This window comes from Pinus tabuliformis, chromosome 8 (genome assembly GCF_031772625.1).
Source record: "Pinus tabuliformis cultivar Carrire ecotype Pingquan chromosome 8, CPIR1, whole genome shotgun sequence".
Lineage (NCBI taxonomy): Eukaryota > Viridiplantae > Streptophyta > Pinopsida > Pinales > Pinaceae > Pinus > Pinus tabuliformis.
The window spans coordinates 1,756,366,015-1,756,390,543 of NC_142294.1; the positions used below are offsets into that span (position 1 = coordinate 1,756,366,015).

The 24,529-nt window shown below is 37.7% G+C and overlaps 1 protein-coding gene across 1 annotated transcript; it reads left to right on the plus strand.

The window, feature by feature from the left end:
- Positions 1-7,229: 7,229 nt before the first annotated feature.
- LOC149243140 (uncharacterized) lies at positions 7,230-8,240 on the plus strand. Its single transcript, XM_089371133.1, has one exon. The coding sequence runs from the start codon at positions 7,230-7,232 to the stop codon at positions 8,238-8,240; it is 1,011 nt and encodes a 336-aa protein (XP_089227259.1).
- Positions 8,241-24,529: the final 16,289 nt, after the last annotated feature.

Below are 24,529 nucleotides of genomic sequence, written 5' to 3' on the forward strand. Positions count from 1 at the left end.
TAGACATGGTCTTTTGGAAAAATGAGGATGGCAATGGACGAGATGATAGGTATCAAGCATGGAAGTTTATTCAGCGGATACAGGTGATTCATTAGGAAGTACAGGAGCAGTTGGAGAAGAGTTAGGCTTGATATAAAGCTTGACATGATAAGCACCGAGTTGACCATCTGTTTCATTTTGGGGACAAGGTATGGCTCCACATCGTCAATGATAGAATGAAGGGAGAAGGGAATAAATTGAGACCCATTCGATATGGTCCCTTCACCATATTGGCAAAGATTGGAGACAATCATTTTTGTCTTGATTTGACTGCTTATATCCAAATGTACTCAGTGGTGAATGTTGAAAACTTGAAGCTTTATAAACCTCCATTGATTATAGATACTGAAGATTGCACAGATTCCTACAGTTGATGATTTTGCACCAAAGTATCTAGAAAAGTTTCCCGAAGACATCATACTCGATAGGAAAACCATAACTTCACAATGGGGAGATGTGGAACACATTCGTGTTGGCTTCAAAGGAATCCATACGATTAAAGCTTGATGGATGGAGAAAGAAAAAGTGAGGGAGAAGTTTCCTCACTTACCAATTGACTAAAGGGATTTTGGTGGTCCAAACGCTCTTAGTGGGGTGGATTGATCCAGATGGATCTTTAAAGAAGTACTAGTGGCATGGTAAAAGGATAAAAAATCAAAGTGGCATAATTTCGATAAACTTAGCATCGGATGGAAGTGCTTTTCATTCTGATTCCAACGGTCCGAATGACACTCAAATCCAATTTCATACGAAGAAGTTATAGAAAGTCAAAGTTCATGTTTGACTTGAATAGGTGGCAAGAGGAGATGACATTGTAGACACTCTTAGCGAATGGGGAAGTGCCAAGTGGCACGCTACCATTGGTCCCGCATATCACATATCGCAGGAGGAAGAGGCCACAACTTAAATAAAATTGGCCCCAAGCGAGTTATGGTTGCAATGTGATCAAATCACAATCACCCATCGAAAAATGAGAAGGTTAAAGAATCAGCCCCCAGAGCAAGCTAGGTTGTGATGCGATCGCAATTGCAAAAGCATGTTGTGATTTCCGATGTCATAATCTCATTTCTTAAAGGGGAAAGCACATGCATGTTTTACCAATTTTGGAAAAGCTAATTGCGATTTGTGGTATGGGCTTCCAGACTCAATATTTTATATATTGTGGTTAATATTTCATCGGGTCCATAGCTATCGCAGGGTGCTTGATGTATGGGCTTTGGTTTGTTCATCCATTGGAAATGTAGATGGGGGAAACACCGATAGTAAAATATCATTGGGTTAAACATGCAGTTAAAGAGTTTTTCCATGTTAAGTAAGGGTTGTTGCCGCGACCCAAGATCCTTGATATTAAATCAAACCTTCCTGCTAACTTGGTCTATTTTTTAGAAATTCCCAGGAGTTGAGGGATTCACTGGCATTATATATAAAGGACTATTCGCATTAGAGAAGGAGATGAGATTGGCCGAAATTTCATAACATTGTACATAGCAGTAACCTTGAAGTACAAACTTTGTAATAAACAGAAATAAGTAAATATGTTATTAATAATTGAATGATGATGATTACATTTTTGTGAGAGGCTCGGGCTATATACCACCTTAGGTGCCTCTTGGTGAACGGGCATGATCTTTGATCATGCCCTTTCGCTTAATAAACTACACTAACTAATTTTTACATAACATTGCCTTCCTCTCAAAAGAATGCTTTGTCCTCAAAGCATACGTAACGACGGAAGTTGTTGACAAAACGCTTCGTTCTCCCAAGAAGCTTCTTCTTCAGGTAAGTCCTTCCACTTGATCAAGTATTCCTTGATTGTACAATGTCAAAGCTTCCTTTCTCTAGTAGATAAAATACCTTCTGGTTCTAGAATGACCCTTCCTTCATCATCCAGGGATGGAAGTGCTGTTTGTGCAAATTGATGGTCACCTAGTGCCCTTTTAAGGTAGGAGACATGGAAGACGTTGTGAACACGAATTTTCTCTAGAAGGCTTAAACCATACGCAACTTGGATTTTTGTTGATCTGATAAGGTCCATAGAATTTTGGTGCCAATTTTTTTTTTTTCCTTTCTATTTTAAGGACAATTGTTTCTATGGTTGGAGCTTGACAAACACCCATTCTCTGACTTCAAACTCTCTTTCAGTTTTGTTTCGGTCTGCTTGTTGCTTCATACGATTCCTCACATTATTCAAGTTTTCTTTCAGTATTTGGACAACTTTTTGGGTTTCTTCTAGTTAATTTTTAACAGCAAGTAGATTCGTCTGGAAAATAGCTAGATCATTCCATTTTGGGGGTTCATATTCATACAAAGCTTGAAATTGCATCATTTTTGTTGATGTATGATAAGTAGAATTATACCACCACTCAGCGAGATGCAACCATTGAGCCCACTTATTTTGTTTTTCTATAGTGTAGCAATGTAGGTAGGCCTCCAAAAATTTATTGACAACCTCTGTTTGTCCATCTGTTTGAGGGTGATAAGTGGAACTCATATTTAGGTAGGTTCCTATGTGGTTGAACAATTCTTTCCAAAAATTACCCTTGAATTTGGCATCTCTATCACTCACAATGACCTTCGGAAAACCGTGTAATTTATATGTATTTTTGCAGAATATTTCAACGGTTTGTTTAGCTGAGTATGATTTCTTTATTGCCATAAAGTGAGCATATTTGGTCAGTCTTTCGACCACTACGAAAATATTGTCCTTGCCTTCAAATACGGGTAATCATTCAATAAAGTGCATCGAAATTTCTTCCCATTTCCGATTCGGAATGTTTAAAGGGTGAAGTAATCCCGGTGTCGTAATATTTTCACTTTTATTCCTTTGACATGTGTCGCACTCTGATACATACTTCTGAATATTGCGACTCATTCCTTTCCAAAAGAAGGATTGACGTGCATTGTAGTAAGTCTTAAAGAACCCTACGTGTCTGGCTGACGGTGGATCATGTGACTCCTTGAGTATCTTAAATTTAAAATTGGAATTTTAATTTAGATAGATTCTTCCCTTGTACCATAGAATATCATTCTTCCATTCAAATTTTGAGTTGTTGGGAAGGTTATTGATTATCACTGTTATTTTTGGATCGTTGGCATACTCACTTCGAATCTCGTTAAGCCATCTAGGAACAACAACCGAGATTGCAAGTAGTGTTGGTTCTTCGTCTTTCCTAGATAGGGCATCTGCTACTACATTGTCTTTTCCCCTTTTATGTAGTATTTCCATGTCAAAAGAGGAAATTTTTTCAATCCATTTTTGTTGTTCTTCAGAAAGTGTTATTTGTTGAAGGAGGTGCTGGAGACTATTATGGTCTGTTCGAATGGAGAACTTACTTCCAAAAGATATTGCCTCCACTTAGCTAGTGCATGCATAATAGCAATCATTTCTTTGTTGTATGTGGACTTGATGCGTTCTCTTTTATTGAGCTTCCTACTTTCAAAAGCTATTGGACGCCCTTCTTACATTAACACTACACCTATACCAAATTTGGAAGCATCACACTCAATGATAAATGGTTTAGAAAATTCTGGTGTTGCCAATATGGGGGCATTAGACATAACTTCCTTTAATTTTTCAAAACACCTTCCTGCTTCCTCATCCCATAGAAATGAATTCTTCTTTAAAAGGTTTGTCAGAGGCGCAGTTATATGTGCATAGTTTTTAATAAACCTTCGGTAATATCCAGTCAAACCTAAGAACCCTCTTAGCTTGGATACATTAACAGGTTTGGTCCATTCTTTTATAGCTTTGATTTTATTAGGGTCCACCTTTACGCCTTCATGGGATATAATGTGTCCAAGGTATTCTACTTCTTCCTTTCCAAAGGTGCATTTGGATTTTTTTGCATAAAACTGATGCTCTTTTAATAGTGTAAGAACTTTATCCAGATGTTGTAAGTGCTCCTTCCAAGTTTTACTGTAAATTAAAATATCGTCAAAGAATACTAATACAAACTTCCTAAGATGTGGACGAAATAATTCGTTCATAGTTGCTTGAAACGTTGTTGGTGCATTGGTTAACCCAAATGGCATTACTTTAAATTCATAGTGACCTTCGTGTGTTCGGAATGCCATTTTTGGTATGTCTTCAAATATGATTCTGATTTGATAGTAGCCTGACCTTAAGCCCAATTTTGAGAAGTATTTTGCGCCATGTAGCTCATCCAACATTTCGTTGATAAAGGGAATTGGGAACTTGTTTTTAATTGTTATTTTGTTCAATCCTCTATAATCAATGCATAGCCTGAATGAACCATCCTTCTTCCTTACCAATACCACTGGAGAAGCATACAGACTTTTACTTTTCGAGACGATCCCAAACTTTAAAAGGTCTTGGATTAATCTCTCAATTTTTATTTTTTGGTGATGTGGATATCGGTATGGCTTGATGTTGACGGGGTCTGACCCTGCTTTGACTTCTATTGTATGCTCAATTTCCCTGTTAGGAGGCATTTTCATAGGTAGGTCTTGAAATACTTTTTCATGCTTCTGAATTAGATCTTGTATCTCTGGTGATTCTTCACTGATCATATTTGCAGATAACATTTCTAATTGGTGACATTGTACTACATAAGCGGGTGCTCCTTTTCGAATCATCTTCATCATCTGAGATGATGATACAATTTGATTCTCTGGTGCTTGGAATCCGTGTAATTTGTACCTCTGACCTCCCCATTTAAATCTTATGAATTGTACTTGATGGTTGGCAGCATAAGTGCCTAGAGTTTGTAGCCATTGGATACCTAAGAATACATCTACTCCACCTAATGGTATCATGAAGAACGAAGATTCTAAAATAAAGTCTTGAATCTGCAATTTGACCTTATGGCATTTCCCTACTTTTTCAATCTTCTTACCGTCAGCTACCATCACTTTCATGTTTGTTAAGGGAAATGAAAAAATATTGAGTCTCTTTGCCATGGTTGCATCTAAAAAATTGTGTGTGCTACTAGAGTCGATGAGAACCACTAAGTTGTTATTCTTTATATGTCCTTTCAACTTTAAGATCTGAGGTTGTGATATACCTGTCATAGCTGATAGTGACACTTGCGGAATACTTCCGTCGTCTAATTCTGGTGAGAATTCTGGGGCATGTTCTATTTCTTCTATGTCAAAATCTTCACTATTGGAATCGTTAGTTGCTTCACAATTATATAGGTTCTTTGGTTCTTTTCCTTTAGCACACCTATGTTTGGGGTCCTAATTCTCACCACAGCATTTGCATTTGCCTTCTTTTATACTTTGTATTTCTACATTAGATTTTTCACCTTCACGACGATGTGGTGGAACATATCTTGTATTATTTGAATCCATAGACTGGGGTACTCTTCGTCTTGAATATACTTTTTCCGGTTTTGACCACAATATTTGTTCAAATTTCTTTTCAGCAGTTTTTGCTTTTCGTCTTGCTACTTTTATTGACTTAATGTCATGAAGGTCAAGTTCTACTTGTAAATGAGTTTTAAGTCCAGAGTTGTATGATTGAACTAGATGAGACTTCGATAACCCTAGTACTCGTGTCACTAAGGTTACCCATTCTTGAGTGTACTCATCCACACTTCCTTTTTGTCGTAATTTGATGAGTGATGAAAAAAAATCTTCTTCCCTCACACCATGGAATCTTTTAAAGAATGCATCTTTAAATTTCCTCCAACTGATGGCGATTGTCGTCTTCTTCCACCACATATAACAATTATATGCTTATCCTTCCATTTCCATGGATGCATGCCTAAGCCTTTCGTCATCATCATTGATGTCATAAATCCGGAAGTATTCTTTTGCTTTTTTTATCCATGCAACACTGTATTGTTTGTTTCCATCAAATTTAGGCATCTCGACTTTTTCCCTTCGCTGATATGTCGCTAATGGTTGAGCGAAAAAGGATGTTGGTTGGTAAATGTATCCCAGAGTTGCTTATTTGAAAAAATCACGTTACTATCTTCTTGGTGGGGCGTCGTTAATTTTTTTGGAGATTTAGCTTTTTGAGAATTTGTTGATTTTGTTGACTCTGATGAATTGTGCTCTTGATTTTCTCCATCTTCTTGGAGTAGTTGTTCGGGTGTAATATCATGCTTTCTACACAAGTGGTTCAACGATGCCAAGGTCTATTTTTTATTTATTTCGGTTTGGCTATGGTTCTGCCCCATTTGTAGTTCTATTCGATTTGTCGTTTCTTGAAGCCTCTTGATATCATTAGAGTGCCCATTAAACTTATTCTAGAAATCAACTATTTTTTTATTGAAATCAACCATTGACATCGACATTGAACGAGTTTGTGGGGGCATAAATTTGTCTACCAGCTTAATTTTTTGTTATGGTTTGGCTATGGTTCTGCCCCATTTGTAGTTCTATTTGATTTGTCATTTCCTGAAGCCTCTTGATATCATCAGAGTGCCCATTAAACTTATTCTGGAAATCAGCTAATTTTTTATTGAAATCAACCATTGACATCGACATTGAACGAGTTTGTGGGGGTGTAAATATGTCTACCAGCTTAATTTTTTGTTATATATATATATATATATATATAATTTAATTATATAACATATAGTTTTTTTTTTTAATTATATTGTTATAAAATATATAGTAATTAATTGAATTAACATTATATATGTAATTATAATTACATATAGTTTTTAATTATAATTCTAGTGCTCTTATTAGTAATTGTCAAATATCTGCTGAACATGCTCAAGTTGATAGCATCATTACTTCCATCCCCAAATTAGATCTGAACTGTGAAGGAGTTCCAGATGAGAAGAGTGAAGAGAGAATTGTTCCTCCTATAGGTGCAAAACATTATAACCTCCGTTCTCATGACAAAAAACCAGTTTCCTTGGAGCCAGTTGGGGGTTTAGGTATGGACTTAACCCTGAGCTCCAAGCGGAAAACTTGAGGTAGGAAGTCTGACCTGTCAAAAGCTCAGGTGAAAGCGAAGATTGATGTGGCAGACGAGAAACAAATTTCTATCTCTGGGGTTCTTAGAGCTGTGAAACCCTGTGTGGAGGTTATAAAATGATTTTCCTTTCATGGAACTGTAGAGGTTTAGCCAGTAAACCCAAAAAACTAGCTCTTAAGGAGATGGTCCAACATTTTAACCCTGATGTCCTCATGCTGCAAGAAACTTTAGTATGAGTGAGGAAGTCTCGTCATCATTAAACTCTCTTCTCCTAGGTTGGCATTTTCAAGCTATGGATTCCATAGGACACTCGGGAGGTCTTGCCATGGGCATCAAGGTAGGAAGGTTGAAATTGATTAACATGTGGGGGGTGGAACATGCATTGGGTATGGAAGTCCAATCCCCTGAATTAGGATTTCCTCTGATGATTATAAACATCTATGGCCCTTGCCAAGGGAGAGCCTCATTCTGGAATGCCCTCCTCTCCAAATCGGTGATGAGGAACCAAAACCTTGTGGTAGGCGGAGATCTAAATTTTTCTATTGGAAATGTTGAAACCTGGGGGCCATCAACCAGAGAAGACTCGCTATCAGACTTCTTTATGAATGCACTCATTTCTCATAATCTGATAGATGTAAATCTGTTAAAGTTAAGACCCACTTGGAGGAATCGTCGAACGGGTGAAGCTAGAATTGCAAAAAGACTGGATCGTTTTCTTCTTTGTGAAGATTTAGCTTCAAGGATTCTGGTTTTCTATCAATGGGTGGGAGAGGGAGGAAACTCAGATCACTTTCCTATTCTTCTAGAGCTCTCCAAGCCTCCACTAAAGCCGACAACACCTTTTAAATTCAATCCCACTTGGCTGCAGGAGGAATCCTTCAATAAGCTCTTTAGAGAAACATGGAGAACTCCAAGTAGGAACTCCATGGAGGATAAGAGCTTCCTTTTCATGGAAAATCTGAAAAGACTGAAAAAAGCAACAGTGGAATGGGTGAAGACTAGGAAGCAGAAACAAAATGAAGAATTAAATCAAATTGACATAGAACTCCAAAATTTGGAAAGCCCTGATTCTGATGGCTATGAAACTCAGGAGAAAAAGGACAGAATACTGTTGCTGGAAAGCCATCGAAGTAAAATCCTACTAGCAAGAGAGGAGGAATGGAGGTTGAAAAGTAGAGTGATTTGGCTGAAGGCAGGAGATGAAAACACAAAATTTTTCCACAATTATTCCAAAGGGAGGAAGAACTCGAATACCATCTGGAAGCTACAGGATGAAGAGGGTAGAGAAGAAAATACCTTTTAATCTCTCTCGCTCATGGGAAGAAGTCATTTCCTGAAGTTATTCACTGATCCAGGGGAGGTAACGTTAGTAGAGGTTATTAGAACAGCCCAATGTTTTCCTCGATATGTGGAGGAGGAAGAAGCAGAGGATCTGATGGGAGAAGTCACAAAGGAGGAGGTCGAAAGCATCATAAAATCTATGGCTAAAGACAAGAGCCTAGGCCCAGATGGGTGGACAATAGAACTTTTCCAACATTTCTTCGACCAGATTGGATTGGAATTAATGGAGGTGGTTGAAGAATCCAGGAGGAAAGGTGTTGTCTATCCTCCTTTCAACTCAACTTTTATAGCTCTTATACCCAAAAAAGAAGACCCGGGATCCTTTGAAGACTTTAGGCCTATATCACTTTGTAACTGCATTTACAAAATCATTGCAAAGTGATAACAGCCTGAATAAAACCGATTTTGTCAAGATGCATTTCAAATGAACAACTTGGGTTTTTGGATGGCCGACAGATCCACGAGGCCATTGGGGTTGCTCAGGAGACAATCCATAGCATCAAACAGATGAAAAGGAAAGGGGCAGTGGTGAAAATCAATCTTTCAAAAGCCTATGACAGAATCAATTGGACCTATATCAGGATGTTACTAACACACCTGGGTTTCAAAATTGACTTTATCAACTGGATTATGGGGTCAATCACAAGTGTTAGTTTTGCGGTCTTGATTAATGGAGCAACCTCCTCCTTTTTCAAAGGATAAAGAGGATTAAGACAAGGATGCCCTCTGTTGCCCTTGCTCTTCTTACTGGTTGCAAAAGGTCTGAGCCAATTAGTTCTGAAGGCCAAAAGAGAAGGAACCATAAGAGGTTTGGAAGTGGCAGTCAATATGTTCATTTCACATTTACTCTTTGTAGATGACATCTTACTTTTCAGCAATGGGAACATATCTGAAATAAAGGAACTCAAGAGGATTCTTGAGCTTTTCATGAAAGCCACAGGAATGCAAGTGAACTATAGGAAATCACAGCTAATTTTGGAAGTCTTTAACAGGCAGGAGATAGGCCAAATTTCATCAATTCTACCCTTTGATGTGCAAAAAATCGATGATCCTTTCAAGTATCTGGGGTTCTCGCTGAAACCGAATGCTTATAGGAAACAGGATTGGAACTGGCTGCTAGCAAAAATAGAAGCCAAAATTACTCATTGGAGCTTCAAGTGGCTCTCAAGAGTAGGAAGGATGACCCTAATCAAATTAGTTCTCTTAGCAATTTCGATTTACTGGGCAGCCTTGACATGGGTACCTAAAGGCATACTGGAAAAGATAAGAAGGATTTGTAGTAGATTTCTCTGGGCAGGTTCAAAGGAGGACTCAGTGCTTCCTTGGGTTGCTTGGGAGAAAGTGGCAAGACCAAAATACTAGGGAGGGTGGGGAATTAAAGACCTCACAACATTTTGACCTTCACTGGCAACAAAATCAGGGTGGAGAATAATTAAAATGGAAAATATCTAGACGAAAGTGGTGAAAAGGAAATACATTGACCCTGTCCCTCTAGAAGATTGGATAAGAAATCCCAACAAGAAAGGAGGGAATGTTTCTGTGGTTTGGAAGGCTACCATAGATGCTTTTAAGATTATTGAGCAAGGTCTGTCTTGGCAGATTGGGAATGGGGCGAATCTTCGAATAGGAAAAGACCCCTGGGTGGGCTGTAATGAAAATTTTTCTCTATCCCCGGACTTTATCAGGCATCTTGAATCCAAAGGAATTCTTTTTCTTAACCAGGTAGAGAAACATGGTCACTCAACAATTTGGGGTCAAGCGTGGCAATCAGGAGAGGAGCTGGATCTTCTACCCCATTGGTGGAATGATTGGAAGGCCTATACCCAAGAACTCTCCAGGTCAAATGTGAGACTGAAAGACAGACCAGATCAATTGGTGTGGGCCCACGCAGAATCTGGATCCTATTCCCCAAAATTCGGGTATAAATTCCTTATGTCAAAGAAAGGTTGGGGGGATCCGGAATGGTGGGCCAAGCTTTTGTGGAAGTTAAAATGCCCTGCTAAAGCCAGACTTTTTTTCTGGTGCATTCTCAAGCGAAAGGTCCCTACATGGGACATCCTTCAATCCAGATATAAATCAGGATCAGGGAGATGTTCACTATGCAAAAATGAATCTAAAACAATAAGGCATTCATTTATAGATTGTCCTATTGTTTAAAAAGTGTGGCTGGAGGTTGGGAAGCTCATCCAGAAGAATGTAATCTGGGAAGGGGAAATTTTTTCTGATGTTTGGCATAAATGGTGGCATCTATATCCAGAGGGGACTTTGTGGAATTTACCTCCCATCATCGCATGGGGCATCTGGATTGCCAGGAACAGGAGCATCTTTTTGGATAAGGATACCCCTTTCGAGACTATTGCTATTCAATGCACTTCTATTTACACAAACATTCCCGAATCGGAAGAGGAGAGGATTCCCAGACAGGTCAGAGAGGAACAAATTAAGGATGGTATTCCTTGGGCATTTTTTGACGGGGCATCCCAGAACAATAGAATAGGAACATGGTTTAAGTATGGGGGTTTACACAGTGCATTATATTAGATATCATTTTTGGGATTCAACTGCGTTAAGTAAGTCATTCACGTATGACCATTTCCATGAGAGGTAGTGGTAACTGACTAATTTCTCATGATTTTTGAATAGTTCACTTAGCACTCATTGCATCGGGTGATGCTCACAAGGGTGAAGGGAACAGGGTTGTTCATACACTTAAATGAAAATCAGAACCTAAAAGCCTCTGTGGGATTAGGCACTGGCACAAATAATTTTGTTTAATTGTCTGCTCTAAAACTGATTTTATGCTGGCTTATCCACAGGAACATCTTCACAGTTCAGATCTTTGGGGATTCTTTGAATGTTATAAAATGGTCCAATGGGCAAAGCAGATGTCAAAATTATATCTTGTTACCTTTATTAGATGAGATTCAACAGTTAAAGCTTTCCTTTAATGTTTTCTCTCTTTGCCACATCTACAGGGAACGCAATGATACATCAGATAGGCTTTCTAAAGATGGTCTGCAGCAAGATATGGGCCGTTGGAGAATAGTGGAGGAGGACCATGGAGAGATCCGTGTATCGGATCAGCCTCCTTACTCTTAGTCAGTTTACTCTTGGGACTTTTTAGGCTATGTAAAGCCTATTTTTGTTTACAGCTGTTATGAGCTATAGTTCTAGTTCCTCTTATTATCAAACTGATTTCAGTTGTTTGCATGAAATTTGTATCTATTTCCTGTTTGAGTTGTTTTCCTCGGTGAGGAGACACTTGAAATAGATGCACTATTTTTACTTTTCTATGGAGACTTTCAGTATATCGAAAACTGTATATTTTTCTTTGACTGATCTTGAGACGGGAGCTATTTTCCTCAATATGAGGAGGCTCACGGTTTCGGATCAGGGGTACTACTTTTTCTCAGTTTTGGACAGGAAGGGCAGTCTCTTCTTGTAGAGCTCTATGATTTTCAAATCATACAGCAAAATGAATGCTTCGGCGTATAATATGTAACTATTTATTTTGATTATAAAAAGTTCGATTTTTTTCTTTGGAAAAAATTATATATAATTTAATTATATATATATATATATATATATATATATATATATATATATATATATATATATATATATATATATATATATATATATATATATATATATATATATATATATATCTATATATATATATACACGTAAAAAAAATGGCATATATATGTGTATGGACAGTCACGTCCCACCTCTCGATAGTCGCGTTGGAACAACATTCATATTAACAGGGTGTTGCAGGCGGATGGACGGAACAACATTTGACAGAGTACGCAGCCGCAATCAACCGTAAGGGTGAGAGGTGGCAATGGCTTTGGACAACGCAGAACAGAGAGCGTTTTCGTGGGAGGACCAAGCAGATGGATGAAGGAATGCAGACGTTGCAAAAGAACGAAACATCGTGGGTGCAGACGGGGGGATCGATTCATGCTTGGATAGCCGACAGTGGAAAAGGAAGCATAAGAAGCACAAGACAGAGGTTTAAGTGGGGAAAAACAACAAAACAGGGAGAGACAACGAAATCTAGAACCGATGGACAAATGGTGACAACAACGATGGGGATAGCAGACTGAAACACAGTGGAATAGGCACTGCACAGGTTGAGATAATTGACTGCTCTGATACCAGATGAAGTACAAACTTCGTAATAAATAGAAATAAGTAAATATGTTATTAATAATTAAATGATGATGATTACATTTTTGTGAGAGGCCCGGGCTATATACTGCCTTAGGTGCCTCTTGGTGAATGAGCATGATCTTTGATCATGCCCTTTTGCTTAACAAACTACACTAACTAATTTTTACATAACAAACCCATCCTGGTAGCAAGGGACGGAACCTCACTGTCAGTAGTAGAGAGGTTCTGAGAAGGTGTAGAAAGCTTGATTATCCAAATTGGGTGTTCAGATAGGCATTTTTGCATGATTTTTCGCCATGATTTCAGTGGTACTGTCTGTTTCTGAAGCTAGAATCTCCATTCTTCTTCCATCTTCTAGCTTGGAGGTATAATGATTGTATATGAATGTTGCTTGTACTTTATCTCTTTTTATGCCACTTAATGAAAGAAGACCTCCCCACTATTGAGCAGGTCCCAAAGATGTAGTCCAAATTGGACGAACTTCGTAGTCAAATCATTGTGACATGGTTTCATGTTTATCTTGTTATTTCCACATCGTTTTGTGTGCTTTTAAGTTCCATGGTTAATAATCTCGGTTTCATGTAATTTTGATACATCTATAAGTAAAATATCTTGGATCAATCCATTTATTCCATCCAAAAAACAATTTAAACATTGCCATAGTCAAATTTCTTAAAAAAAAGTTTTGTTGGATTGTGACGAGAACTTCATTTTTCGAGCGAAATTTTGACCTGAGTAGAAAAAAACTTAAATTTAACATCAAATGTTAACTCATTATATAAATATTGAATAAACATTACACATTATATCAAAACTTAATGCAATGAAAAAAAATTACATACATAAATGCTGAAAAATGATGTAGGTTACTTCAATTTTTTCTCACACCTTGTTATTGAGTTGTAAAAATCCATCAACAAGGTTTGGCTCTCTAATAATACTCTAGCATGTTTTTATCTCGGTCATCTCCTTCATGGTTATGTTAGTGACATCGCCCCACCCACCACTACTTGGAAATAATGGAGAAAGTAGTTGTTTGCTTGTTTTGATTGTGTACCTATTAAGGACTCAAATGATATTTCTTAGGAGTTTGTTTTGATCTCCCTAATAGAATGTAATCGTATAAATATGTATTGCTGATTGATTTGATTAATGAGTAAGTAACAATTTTTTTTTGCAACCTCCAGGTGCAGCTTGTCGTGCCTATGAGTTGTCTAGTTAATTCACCAATTTTTAATTTGGTATCAGAGCCCAATGCTACTGTTGGGTTTGTGAAAGGTGTGTGATTGAGTGATGAATATGCGCTCTGGAATTGTCTTGACTGTGGTCCTACGAGTTTGTTAAGGGGCGTGAACACTGAGTGGAGGTGTTGTGTATAGACCTTATACACCTAATATCTATGTGCATTAAGGAGGTTTCAAAAGTGTGAAAGACAAAGCTTCAGTGATCATTAGATGAGCAATGTTCTAGTTATCTTAGAGGAGATCGAGCCTAACATGCATTAGGAGGATTCTTGAGCCTACGTGTGGGTGTTAGCAAAGGTGAGAGTGAACTTGTTGGCCATGAAACATGTAGATTGTTGCTATTGTTAGAACGTGGTGTGGATGGACATTGTTGCCACTCAAAATCCTATAAAAGTCACGTTGAGAGTTGGTGAAAGGAAGGAATTTTTTGTTTCCTGTTAAAAAATGTGAATCCACTTATTGCTTATTAGGAATTGTTCCACATTAAAGAAGGTGCCAATGCTAGAGGATCATTGTATTGGAAAAGTTCTAGACTTTAGTGCATCTAGACGTGGGAGAGTTGGCATTGTGATCGTGCAGACTAGGATTTCCATGTCAACGAGCCTTCTCTGCTCTCAAGAATGATGACATCAAGCTGGTGTAAGTGAAGGGCCAACTCACCCTACATTAAGTGAAAAGTGTGTTTAAGATTGGAGAGATCGGTACACTTAGGATGCATGAAAAGTGCGTTGAAGTGGGCACACTTACAAACCTATCCATCTTTGTGATTCAGCGCACTGGTCCAGTTCCATATGTGCGATGAGAAAAAAATTCAGAGAACTAATTCAAAGTTGCTTCAATTTAATTTTATGGCCAATACTTATGTTGCCAATAAAGTTAATTACCGCAAGAAGGTGAGTGTTTGAGAGACATTTTATATAATTTATTGCATTTTTGAAGAAAATATTTTGGGTTTTGTGGAGTTTAAGCATTTTTTATTTTCTGCTAGTATGGCTAATCCCCTTTTAGAAACCTATCTAAATAAGGCTAATAAATTGGACAGATCCAATTATGTTAATTGGAAATTTAAGTTGAAAATGTTGACGGAAGGTTATGACATATGGAAAATCACAAATGGAGTTTAAGCAAAGCCAAGTGCGACTTAAGGCATGACAAAAAAATCAATCCAAGATTGGGAGAAGCGAGAGAATAAAGAAAAGGTACTAGTAAGGATGTCTGTGAAAGTTGATATGAATCCTCACATTCGTGATTGCAAGACTTCCAATAAAACTTGGACTACACTTAAGTATTTGTATGAGACTAAAAATACAAACCATGTGTCATTTTTGAAAAGTAAAATCCTTTCCATTAAAATGGAAGAAAATGAAACTATCAATAATTTCATTTCAAGAGTTAAGGATTTGAAAGATAAGCTGGGAGACATAGGAGAACCAGTATCTAGTACTGATATTTTTACAATTACTCTATATGGAATGTCAGAGGAATATCATATGTTAATTATAGATCTTGCAGCAAGGGACAAAGCTCCCACTTTTGATGAATTGATAGGTATGCTGATGCAAGAAGAAGAGACGTGTGGGAATTTGAATTCTCAAAATCTAGACTTGGCGCTTTTAGTGACGAAGAAAATTTTCAAAGGAAAACAGGGAGAAGGAAGATAAGATGGAAATCCATTTCAGAGAAGGCCATATCCAAAGCCAAATCAAGGTGTGTCACCTACTAGAAATGTTTCTAGAATGAAATTTTTTTGTTGTGGTAAGATTGGGCATCTTGCCAGAGATTAATCTAAGAAAAAAAGTGATGAAGCTAGGCATAAACATAGAAGACATTTTGGACATTTTTAAGGAGAAGCCCAAAATTCTGATCTTAAGAATCTTAATATATTTGTGTCTAATGTTGCATTGTCTACCAAATTTGATGATGTTAATGCATGGTTTATGGATTCTAGAGCCTCAATCCGCATCACATGCAATAAGAATGGGTATGAGAACTTCAAGGAAATAAACAATGGTGCCAACATTTATCTTAGAGATGATCATGCATATCAAATCAAGGGTTATGGAGACATTCCAGTAAAATTTCTAAATGGCAGTGTCAGTGAGCATATTCATAATGTTATGTATGTGCCTGGGATCAAGAAAAATCTGATCTTCGTGTCCATAATCACAGATCAGAATTTGAAAGCTAAATTTTTCAGAACACACTACATAGTAAATGATTTATTGGATCACTTCAAGCATGTTGCTTCAAGAGTCAAGGTTGGAGGCTTGTACAAGCTTGACATCCCCAATAACAATTATCAAGCATTGACTTCTACAGTTATGTCAACAAAAAGTCTTTGGCACCAAAGAGATGGTCATATTAATTATCATGATTTGTTGTTGTTGCAAAAAAAAATAATGGTTGAAGGACTCCCTACGTTAAAGAATAAGTATGTTGCTTGTGAAGGTTGTGCATTTGGAAAAAGAAACAGAGATGAATTTCCGTCTAACTCTGAAAAGAGAAGAAGAGATGTGTTAGAACTTGTGCATACTTATGTTTCTGGACCAATGGAGACGAGATCCCTAGGAGGATATTACTAATTTTTTGTTGTTTATTGATGATTTCACAAGGTATACTTGGGTTTGCTTTCTTAAGAGAAAAAGTGATTCTTTTGAGTATTTTAAAGAATTCAAAAACATGGTAGAGAAACAGACAGGGAAGTTCATAAAATTCCTTCGTTCAGATAATGGGGGGAGTACAGGCTAGGGAACTTCATAATGTACTACAAATATCATAGAATAGTGCAACAATTTACAGTACCCCATACTCTACAACGTAATGGTGTTGTAGAAAGGAAAAACAGAATGTTGGTGGAGTGTGCACAGAGTATGATTAAAACTAAGAATCTCTCAAATTATTTTTAGGTTGATACCATTAGCACTATTGTTTATTTAAAGAACAAAATTACAACAAGGTATCTTGATATCAAAACCCCATTTGAAGCCTTGTATTTTTTTAAATCGACAATTCATCATTTGACGGCATTTGGGTGTAAGGCCTTTGCACATTTTCGAAAGGACAATAGAAATAAACTTGATGTTATAGCTATCAGATGTTTTTTTGTAGGGTATTCTTCAAAATTTAAAGGTTATAAAATGTTTGATCCCTCTCCTCACAAAGTATTTGCAAGTAGAGATGTAATATTCCATGAGCAAGCAGAGGAAGGCAACAAGGGCAATAGTTACGAAAGGTGGCATATACCTCTTGAAGTTGAAGGCACCAAAGAAGAAGTCGAAGACAAAGAACAACAGAAAATTGAGGAAGAGTCAAGTGATATGGATACTACTAGCAGTTAGAGCTCACCCAGAGGTGAAGAAGGATCTTCATAGAGAAAGGATGAAGAAAGTGAATTGTCAAGGAGATCTTATTCACCTACCTACAAGAATGAGGACTATGCCTTGATGAGCAGTGCTTTAAATTTCATAGAAATTCTTGTAGCGGCTACAACCACCTCCAAAATTTTTCCTTCGCCTATTTTGAACCCTCCCTACCAACCTTCACAGCGTCTTGTCCTGCTTCGTTAAGTCATCAAGCTTTAATCTCTTTCTTGCTCAAAGGCAACCTTTCGATCATAGTTTGATCTTTTCCCTTCACAAGTTGCTCACCCAGACTTGGTCTAGCTACAGGCTGAGTAGATTCCCCTTAAAAATTACGTATTTTTGGAGGGAAACGAACCTTCCCTCCAGAAATTGCGCAATCCTCTCTGATAGCCTGTTGGGCTCTAGGATTGTGAAATTTTGCCAGCCAACCTTCCCAGCAGGATTTGCACAAATTTTCCCAAAAACAGGCTGTTCAGCCCAGGATTTGCACAAATCTGGGCAGCATTCAGCTGCTCTACCCAAAAATTGCGCAAACCTCCTAGGCAGCCAGCCCAGCTCCCAGCCAGAAATGTGCATTTTTCTCCAGCAGTCAAGTAGTCTCTTGCATGTGCAACTGAGTTGATTGGTTCCCTTTGGGACTGAGAAAAAAAGACTTGCATGCATGGGCTACTTCTCCCAAGGTAGCATGCAAATTCATCCCTTATTTCATGGATCTAGGTTTAGCAGTTGGAGGTTACATGCAAGGAGAAATTCTGAAACCTCTCACCAACTGTCGCTTCCCCTAGATTCGTGGCATGTGCGTCACAACCTCGATGTTGTCAATGAATGTTGCAGAGCTCATTCCTCACATCAAGCTTGCAGCTCTGACATCCCACATCACATCTAGGAGCAGTCGGCACATTCAACTCAATTGTTTTGGGGTAAGCTTGCTTCCCATGTCTTATGTTGCATTTCTGTCTCTTTTTGTGTTTTTTCTTGTGGGAGTATTATTTTCTTGATTTATTTGAATGCCTACTGTCGTTTACATGTATTCTAGCTTGGCCTAGCTCTGTTTCATTTTTCGTTTATATATCATTGTTGTTGCATGCATGAAATGGTTTTGCACGGACGTTCGTCTAACCGGTGAACTGCCACACCCACATGCATGTTGATCTATTTTCCAAATCTTTTATTCATGTTTTTCGTGCATTATTAATCAATTCTTCTATCACTTAGTGTCGCCGTGCATTTGTTAACTTACTTGTGTTTAGTTTCCTATCGGCGAGTCGGGCTAACCTTGGCCCAGGCTCTGCCTTCACCAAGGCTGCATTGCGCAATCTGGGAAAGGAAGGCTCACCTTCCTCTCCAGATTTTCACATTCCTACCCAGCACTAGACTCTAGGACTGTTTGCGCATTTTTGGAGGATAGTGGCTGCTTGGCAAAAGAAATTGTGCAAATCTATCCCTGGGCCAACAGTCCTTCCTAGTTGGAATTGCGCAATCCTAGCAGTCAACAACTAGACTAGATTGTGCATTGTGCAGTTTCAGTAGTCAGTCAGTCTCCTAGCAACCCAGACTGTGCCTTGTGCAGTCTTAGCAGATGGTCTCCCGACCTCCTAGCCGAAATTGTGCAACCTTCATGATCATTCACCTAGGTATGTTGCAAATCAGTTCTCAAGTTCATTTTGGTTTTTGACTGATAGATTGCTTGCTATGAGTGTTGCCATGTCTCCAGGTATCACAGGTGTTCATATACCTCTCAGCAGTACAGGTACAATGTTTTCCAAGAGAGCGGAGATGGAGACACTGTTATGAAACCAGCTCAAGAAAAGATAGAAAATATAGATCAACGCCTTAGAATTCAGCCTCTTCGAGGGGGAAACCTCCTTTACACATAAATGAACAATTCTTGGATGATTCAAATGAAAAAACCTCCTTTCTATATATAGGAGTCTAAGGAGTCACAATATAACCCAGCCGACCTAACAATAATAATATAAAGCCACAAAATAACAATAGAGGGATTCTATGGGGCACAATAAGAACAATATGGGGATAATAGGGGAACAACAACATTAATAAGGGATGCAAATACAATAGTAATGGGGTCATCACTAGTATTATAGGGACCCAACATGCCCCTTTCCTTCAAAAAAGTGTTGTCCTCAACGCTTGAGTAGTTCTGGATGCTTCTGTATAAAATTCTCATCCTCCCATGTGGAATATTCAACGGATAAGTTCTTCCACTTGATAAGATACTCCGAAATTGATTGGTTTCGTAGCCGTCGAGTTCTTGTTTCTGTGACTGCTTCTGGTTCCAATATAATTTTTCCTTCCTCGTCAAATTCTGGCAATATTGTTTGAACTGGGAGCTTGTCGCCTATAACCTTCTTTAAACATGAAACATGGAAAACTGGGTGCAATCGAGAAGCTGCAGGAAGCTCCAATTTGTATGCCATAGTACCAATCTTTTGCAACACCTTGTACGGACCATAATAATTTGGTGATAATTTATTATCCTTCTTAGCTTGCTTGAGGGGCATTTGCTTATATGGTTGTAGCTGTAGGAATACCCAATCACCTACATCAAAACTTCTTTCGCTGCGATGTTGATCTCCCTATTGATTCATTCTATTCTGTGCCAACACGAGGTTATCCTTTAAGAGTTGGAGGACTTGTTGTTGATGTTCGATGTGATGTTCCACTGTTTGAACCTTAGAATTTTCTCTTAAATATGATGTGATGGATGGTGGCTGATATCCATAAAGTGCCATAAATGGGGTCATTTTTGTTGCTGTATGGAAGGAAGTGCTATACCACCATTCGGCCAGAGGCAACCATTTGACCCATTGTGTCTGTTTATCAAATACAAAGCAACGAAGATATCCTTCCAAACATTTTTTTACTATCTCAGTTTGCCCATCAGATTGAGGATGATAAGATGAGCTATGAGCTAACTGAGTACCAAGACAAGAAAATAATTCTGTCCAAAAATTTCCAGTGAAAATGGGATCTCTGTCACTTACAATAATCTTTGGGTTTCCAAGTAGCTTTTGAATTGTTTCCATAAATGCAGTAGAAATTGTACTGGCTTTAAATGGATGTGATAATGCACAAAAGTGTGCATACTTGGTAAGTCTGTCAACTACCACCATGATGACACTCTTTCCCTCAGCCTTGGGTAAACCTGTGATAAAATCCATTGAAACCTCCTCCCAACGTTGGCTTGGAATGGATAAAGGTTGTAATAGACCCTGTGTCTTAATTGTTTCAACTTTATTTTGTTGGCAAACCAAACATTCTGCCACAAATTTTTGAATATTTGATTTAAGGCCATCCCAAAAAAATTCCTTCTTAACCATGTGGTAAGTTTTTAAAAACCCTGAGTGCCCTCCTAAGGGAGAGCTGTGCAATTCCATAAGAATCTTTTGTTTTAGTTAGGAATTCTTACAGAGGTATAAGCGATCTTTTGTACCATAAAGAATCATTTTGCCAGCTAAATGTATCAAACATACTGGAATCTTGTTGTAACTTTCGAATAAGTGCCCACACTTCTTCGTCATTCTTCCATTCCTCTCTTGCTTCGTTTATCGAATCTGGTTGGATAATAGAAATGGCACACAATAATGCTTCCACATCCTCATCCTGTCTTGAGAGTGCATATGCCACCACATTTTGCTTCCCTTTTTTGTAGATGATTTCAAAGTCATAACCCAACATCTTTTTGACCCACTTTTGTTGCTCTTCAGAGGATAATATTTGTTCTAAAAAGCATTTAAGGCTATTATGATCCATTTTAACCTTGAAGTGTCTTCCCATTAGGTAGGGTCGCCATTTCTTAAGTGCATGGAGTATTGCCAACATTTCGTTCTCATAAATAGCTTTGTGTAAAAACTTTCCCTTGATTGGACGACTTTCAAAAGCAATGGGTCTTTCATCTTGCATTAAAACAACACCAATTCCATTTCCCGAAGCATCACCTTCCACAATAAAGGTTTTTGTGAAGTCCGCTGTAGCTAAGACCAATGCTTGGCACATTGCCTCTTTAAGATTTTCAAAGGCCTTTGTTGCTTCTGGAGTCCATGAAAATGCATCTTTCTTCAATAATGTTGTTAGAGGTGCTGCTATTCTCCCATAATTCTTAACAAACTTGTGATAATACCCTGTCAACCTGAGAAATCCTCGTAGATGCTTTATGGATGTGGGGATTTTCCATTCCTTAATGGCTTTAATTTTGCTAGGTTCTACCTTAACTCCATGAGATACAACATGACCTAGATATTCCACCTCTTGTACTCCAAATAAACATTTGGATCTTTTTGCATATAATTGTTTTTCCTCCAATAGTTGTAGCACCCTGTCAACATGTTCAACATGATCCTTCAAAGACTTGTTGTAGATTAGTATATCATCAAAAAATACTAACACAAATTTTCTAAGGAATGGTTTGAAAATGGAATTCATTAGACCTTGAAATGTTGAAGGTGCATTGGTAAGGCCAAAAGGCATGACCAAAAATTCATAATGACCCTCATGAGTTCTAAATGTTGTTTTCGGAATGTCTTCAGTCTTCATTCTGATTTGATGATATCCTAAAAGAAGATCCAACTTGGTGAAGTAAATTGATCCATGCAATTCATCCAGTAATTCATCAATGACGGGAATGGGAAACTTATCTTTAATAATGAGCTTTTTGAGCTCCCTATAATCCGAACACATGCGCCATGATCCATCCTTCTTGTGCACTAATACTACTGGAGCAGAGAAAGAACTTTGACTCGGTTGAATTATACCAGCCTCTAGCATTTCTGCAACCATATGTTCAATTTCACTCTTTTGGGCATAGGGTTATTTATACAGCCTGATGTTTGGAGGAACACTTCCTGGAATCAGATGAATAGCATGATCATGATCACAAACAGGTGGCAGACATTTGGGAGTCTCAAATACCTTGGAATGATTGTCCAAGACTTTTTGGAGATCTGGAGAAATAGATTATTGCAATGTGGAAACATCTAGCGAACATAATTGTGCAATTACACCCCTTTGTTCCTTTTTTAGAAGCTTTGTCATACCGTTAGAGCTAATTATCTTTCCCAGTTTCCCTGTAATACCCATTAATTCAACTTCCTTTCCTTCCATAGAAAATTTCATGAAAATTTCTTGAAAATTAAAAGCTATTGTACCCAAGGATTGTAGCCATTGGACTCCTAGTAAAACATCAGCACCTCCCATTGGAATGGAAAGCATTGGGCTAGTCAATACAAATTCTCCCATCGATAGCTTGATATTATGGCACTTTCTAGAGCAATTTATTGTTCCTCCATTTGAAACCATCACTTGACACTCTGGTGCTGGATATAAGAAGCAATTCAATTCTTTTGCTACCTTACAATGAATAAAATTGTGGGTACTTCTTGAATCAATCAACATTATTACCTTTTCCTTCTTGATTTGTCCTTCTATCTTGATGGTTTGAGGAGTGGTAATTCCCGCTAATGCATTACAAGATATGGTCAGATTCATTTCTTCTTTATCTAAGATTTGTTCCTGGAGTACATCCTCTTCTTTTGACCTTTCTTACTCCTTTTCTTCTTCCTCTTCACAATCTATGTAGAATAATTTCTTCTCAGCACACTTATGACCTTTAGTGTATTTGCTATCACAATTGTAACAAAGCCCTTTTGCTCTTTTTCTTCCAATTGTTGTGGTGTCAACCTTATAGGTTGTGGAAGACTAGGGGCCGCAACACTTCCATCTTTATAGTTGTGAGTGGTATGCTTCCTGGTTGCCATAATTTTGCTTTCCATTTTTCTTGCTAACCTGAATGCCTTCTCTAATGAATCAGGTTCCCAAAAGCAAACATCATGTTGGATATTATCCTTTAAATTCCCTATGAACACATCAATCCTATGCTCCTCTGTAATATTTTTTACCCTTATGTTCAATTTTTGGAACTCCTCAATGTGCTCCATTATTGAACCCTTTTGTTTGAGACTTATCAATTGGCTAAAAAAAGTGTTGCTTTTTGTATCCTCATAATGTGCTGTCAATTCTTCCGTAAAAATTGCCCAAGTGATAATTTTTTTATGAGAGCAAAGCCATTGATACCATACAAACTGATTTGGTTCCAAATATAAAGTTGCAATACGTACCTTTTGTGTGTTTTGCACATTATTGAGATCGAAAAATTGCTCCATCTGTAATATCCATGTTGCAAGATCCTTGCCATCAAACTTCCTTATATCAATTTTTGGAATATGGTGGGTCTTCGATCCCACATTAGAGTCTAATAAATAATGATTAACATTTCTTTTGTTCGCATCATGAGTTTCCTTTACTACCTTTTCACCATTAGTAAGTATTTCTTGTAGAAAATTTGTCAAATCTGTCTTTAAATCTGCCATGTCTGTCTTCAAATCTGTCTTCAAATATGCCATGTCTCTCTTCAAATCTATACTTAAATCATCCATATTAGCTTCCACGCCCTTTATATTAGATTCCATGCCATTTATCTTAGCTTCTGTTAGCTTTTGTGAGAGTGACATTTGTTGCACTTGTTCTTGTAATTTTGATATATCATGTAGCATTTCTTCCTCTTCTTCATGAGTCATGCTAGAGCTTTCAGGTTGCTTACTAGGTGTTTTCATTTTATTTCCTCGGGGCATCAGTTATTGATAATAATGCTCTACTATGCCCTTTGAATTCCTTCAAAATAAATTTTCAAACCGAGCTTAAGCAAAAATTTAAAAAATCTATACACCTTTTTTCACTTTGTAGGAGCTCAATATTGCCTCTGATGTATCTTTGTACTTTATGATCATCTAGTTCTGAAATTGTGACCTATTTTCATCCTCTGTGTCCTCTTTCCAATGCTACCAGTCTGACCCAAATTGGATTTTACAAGGAAGAGTTATGCGAAATCTCCCACAATGACTTGATTATAGACTAGTTCAGTAGAGTGAACTTGTACGACATTCCCCGAGTCAATGTTTCGACCTTTGGCTCTAAAAAATATCTACAAGAAACTATAGTCCGTCCTCTTTCTGTAACTTCTTACGAAATTTCAATCTGATACTCAGAGAGAAAGTTATGACGATTTTCCCTAGGTCACTTGTTTGAAATGTAATTCAGGAGTCTGCAAAAAGACCAAGTTCCTCAGATCATATCTCCGCAAATATAGAGCAAAAAGCTCTGAAATTCGGATCCATGATTCAACGCAAATTCTTTTCAAACGGGTTTTTTTTTTAGATTCTGAAATGTCACAAAAAAAGGTTATAGTGAAAATTCCACGATGACCTGTTTGGAGCAGCGAAACCCTAGAATCCAAAGCTCTAATACCAAATGTTATGAAACCAGCTCAAGAAAAGATAGAAAATATAGATCAACGCCTTAGAATTCAGCCTCTTCGAGGTGGAAACCTCCTTTACATTACATAAATGAACAATTCTTGGATGATTCAAATGACAAAACCTCCTTTCTATATA

What these genes read in the sequence shown, in the direction of transcription:
- LOC149243140 (XM_089371133.1), top strand. Translation starts at nt 7,230, where the DNA reads ATGGATTCCATAGGACACTCGGGAGGTCTTGCCATGGGCATCAAGGTA.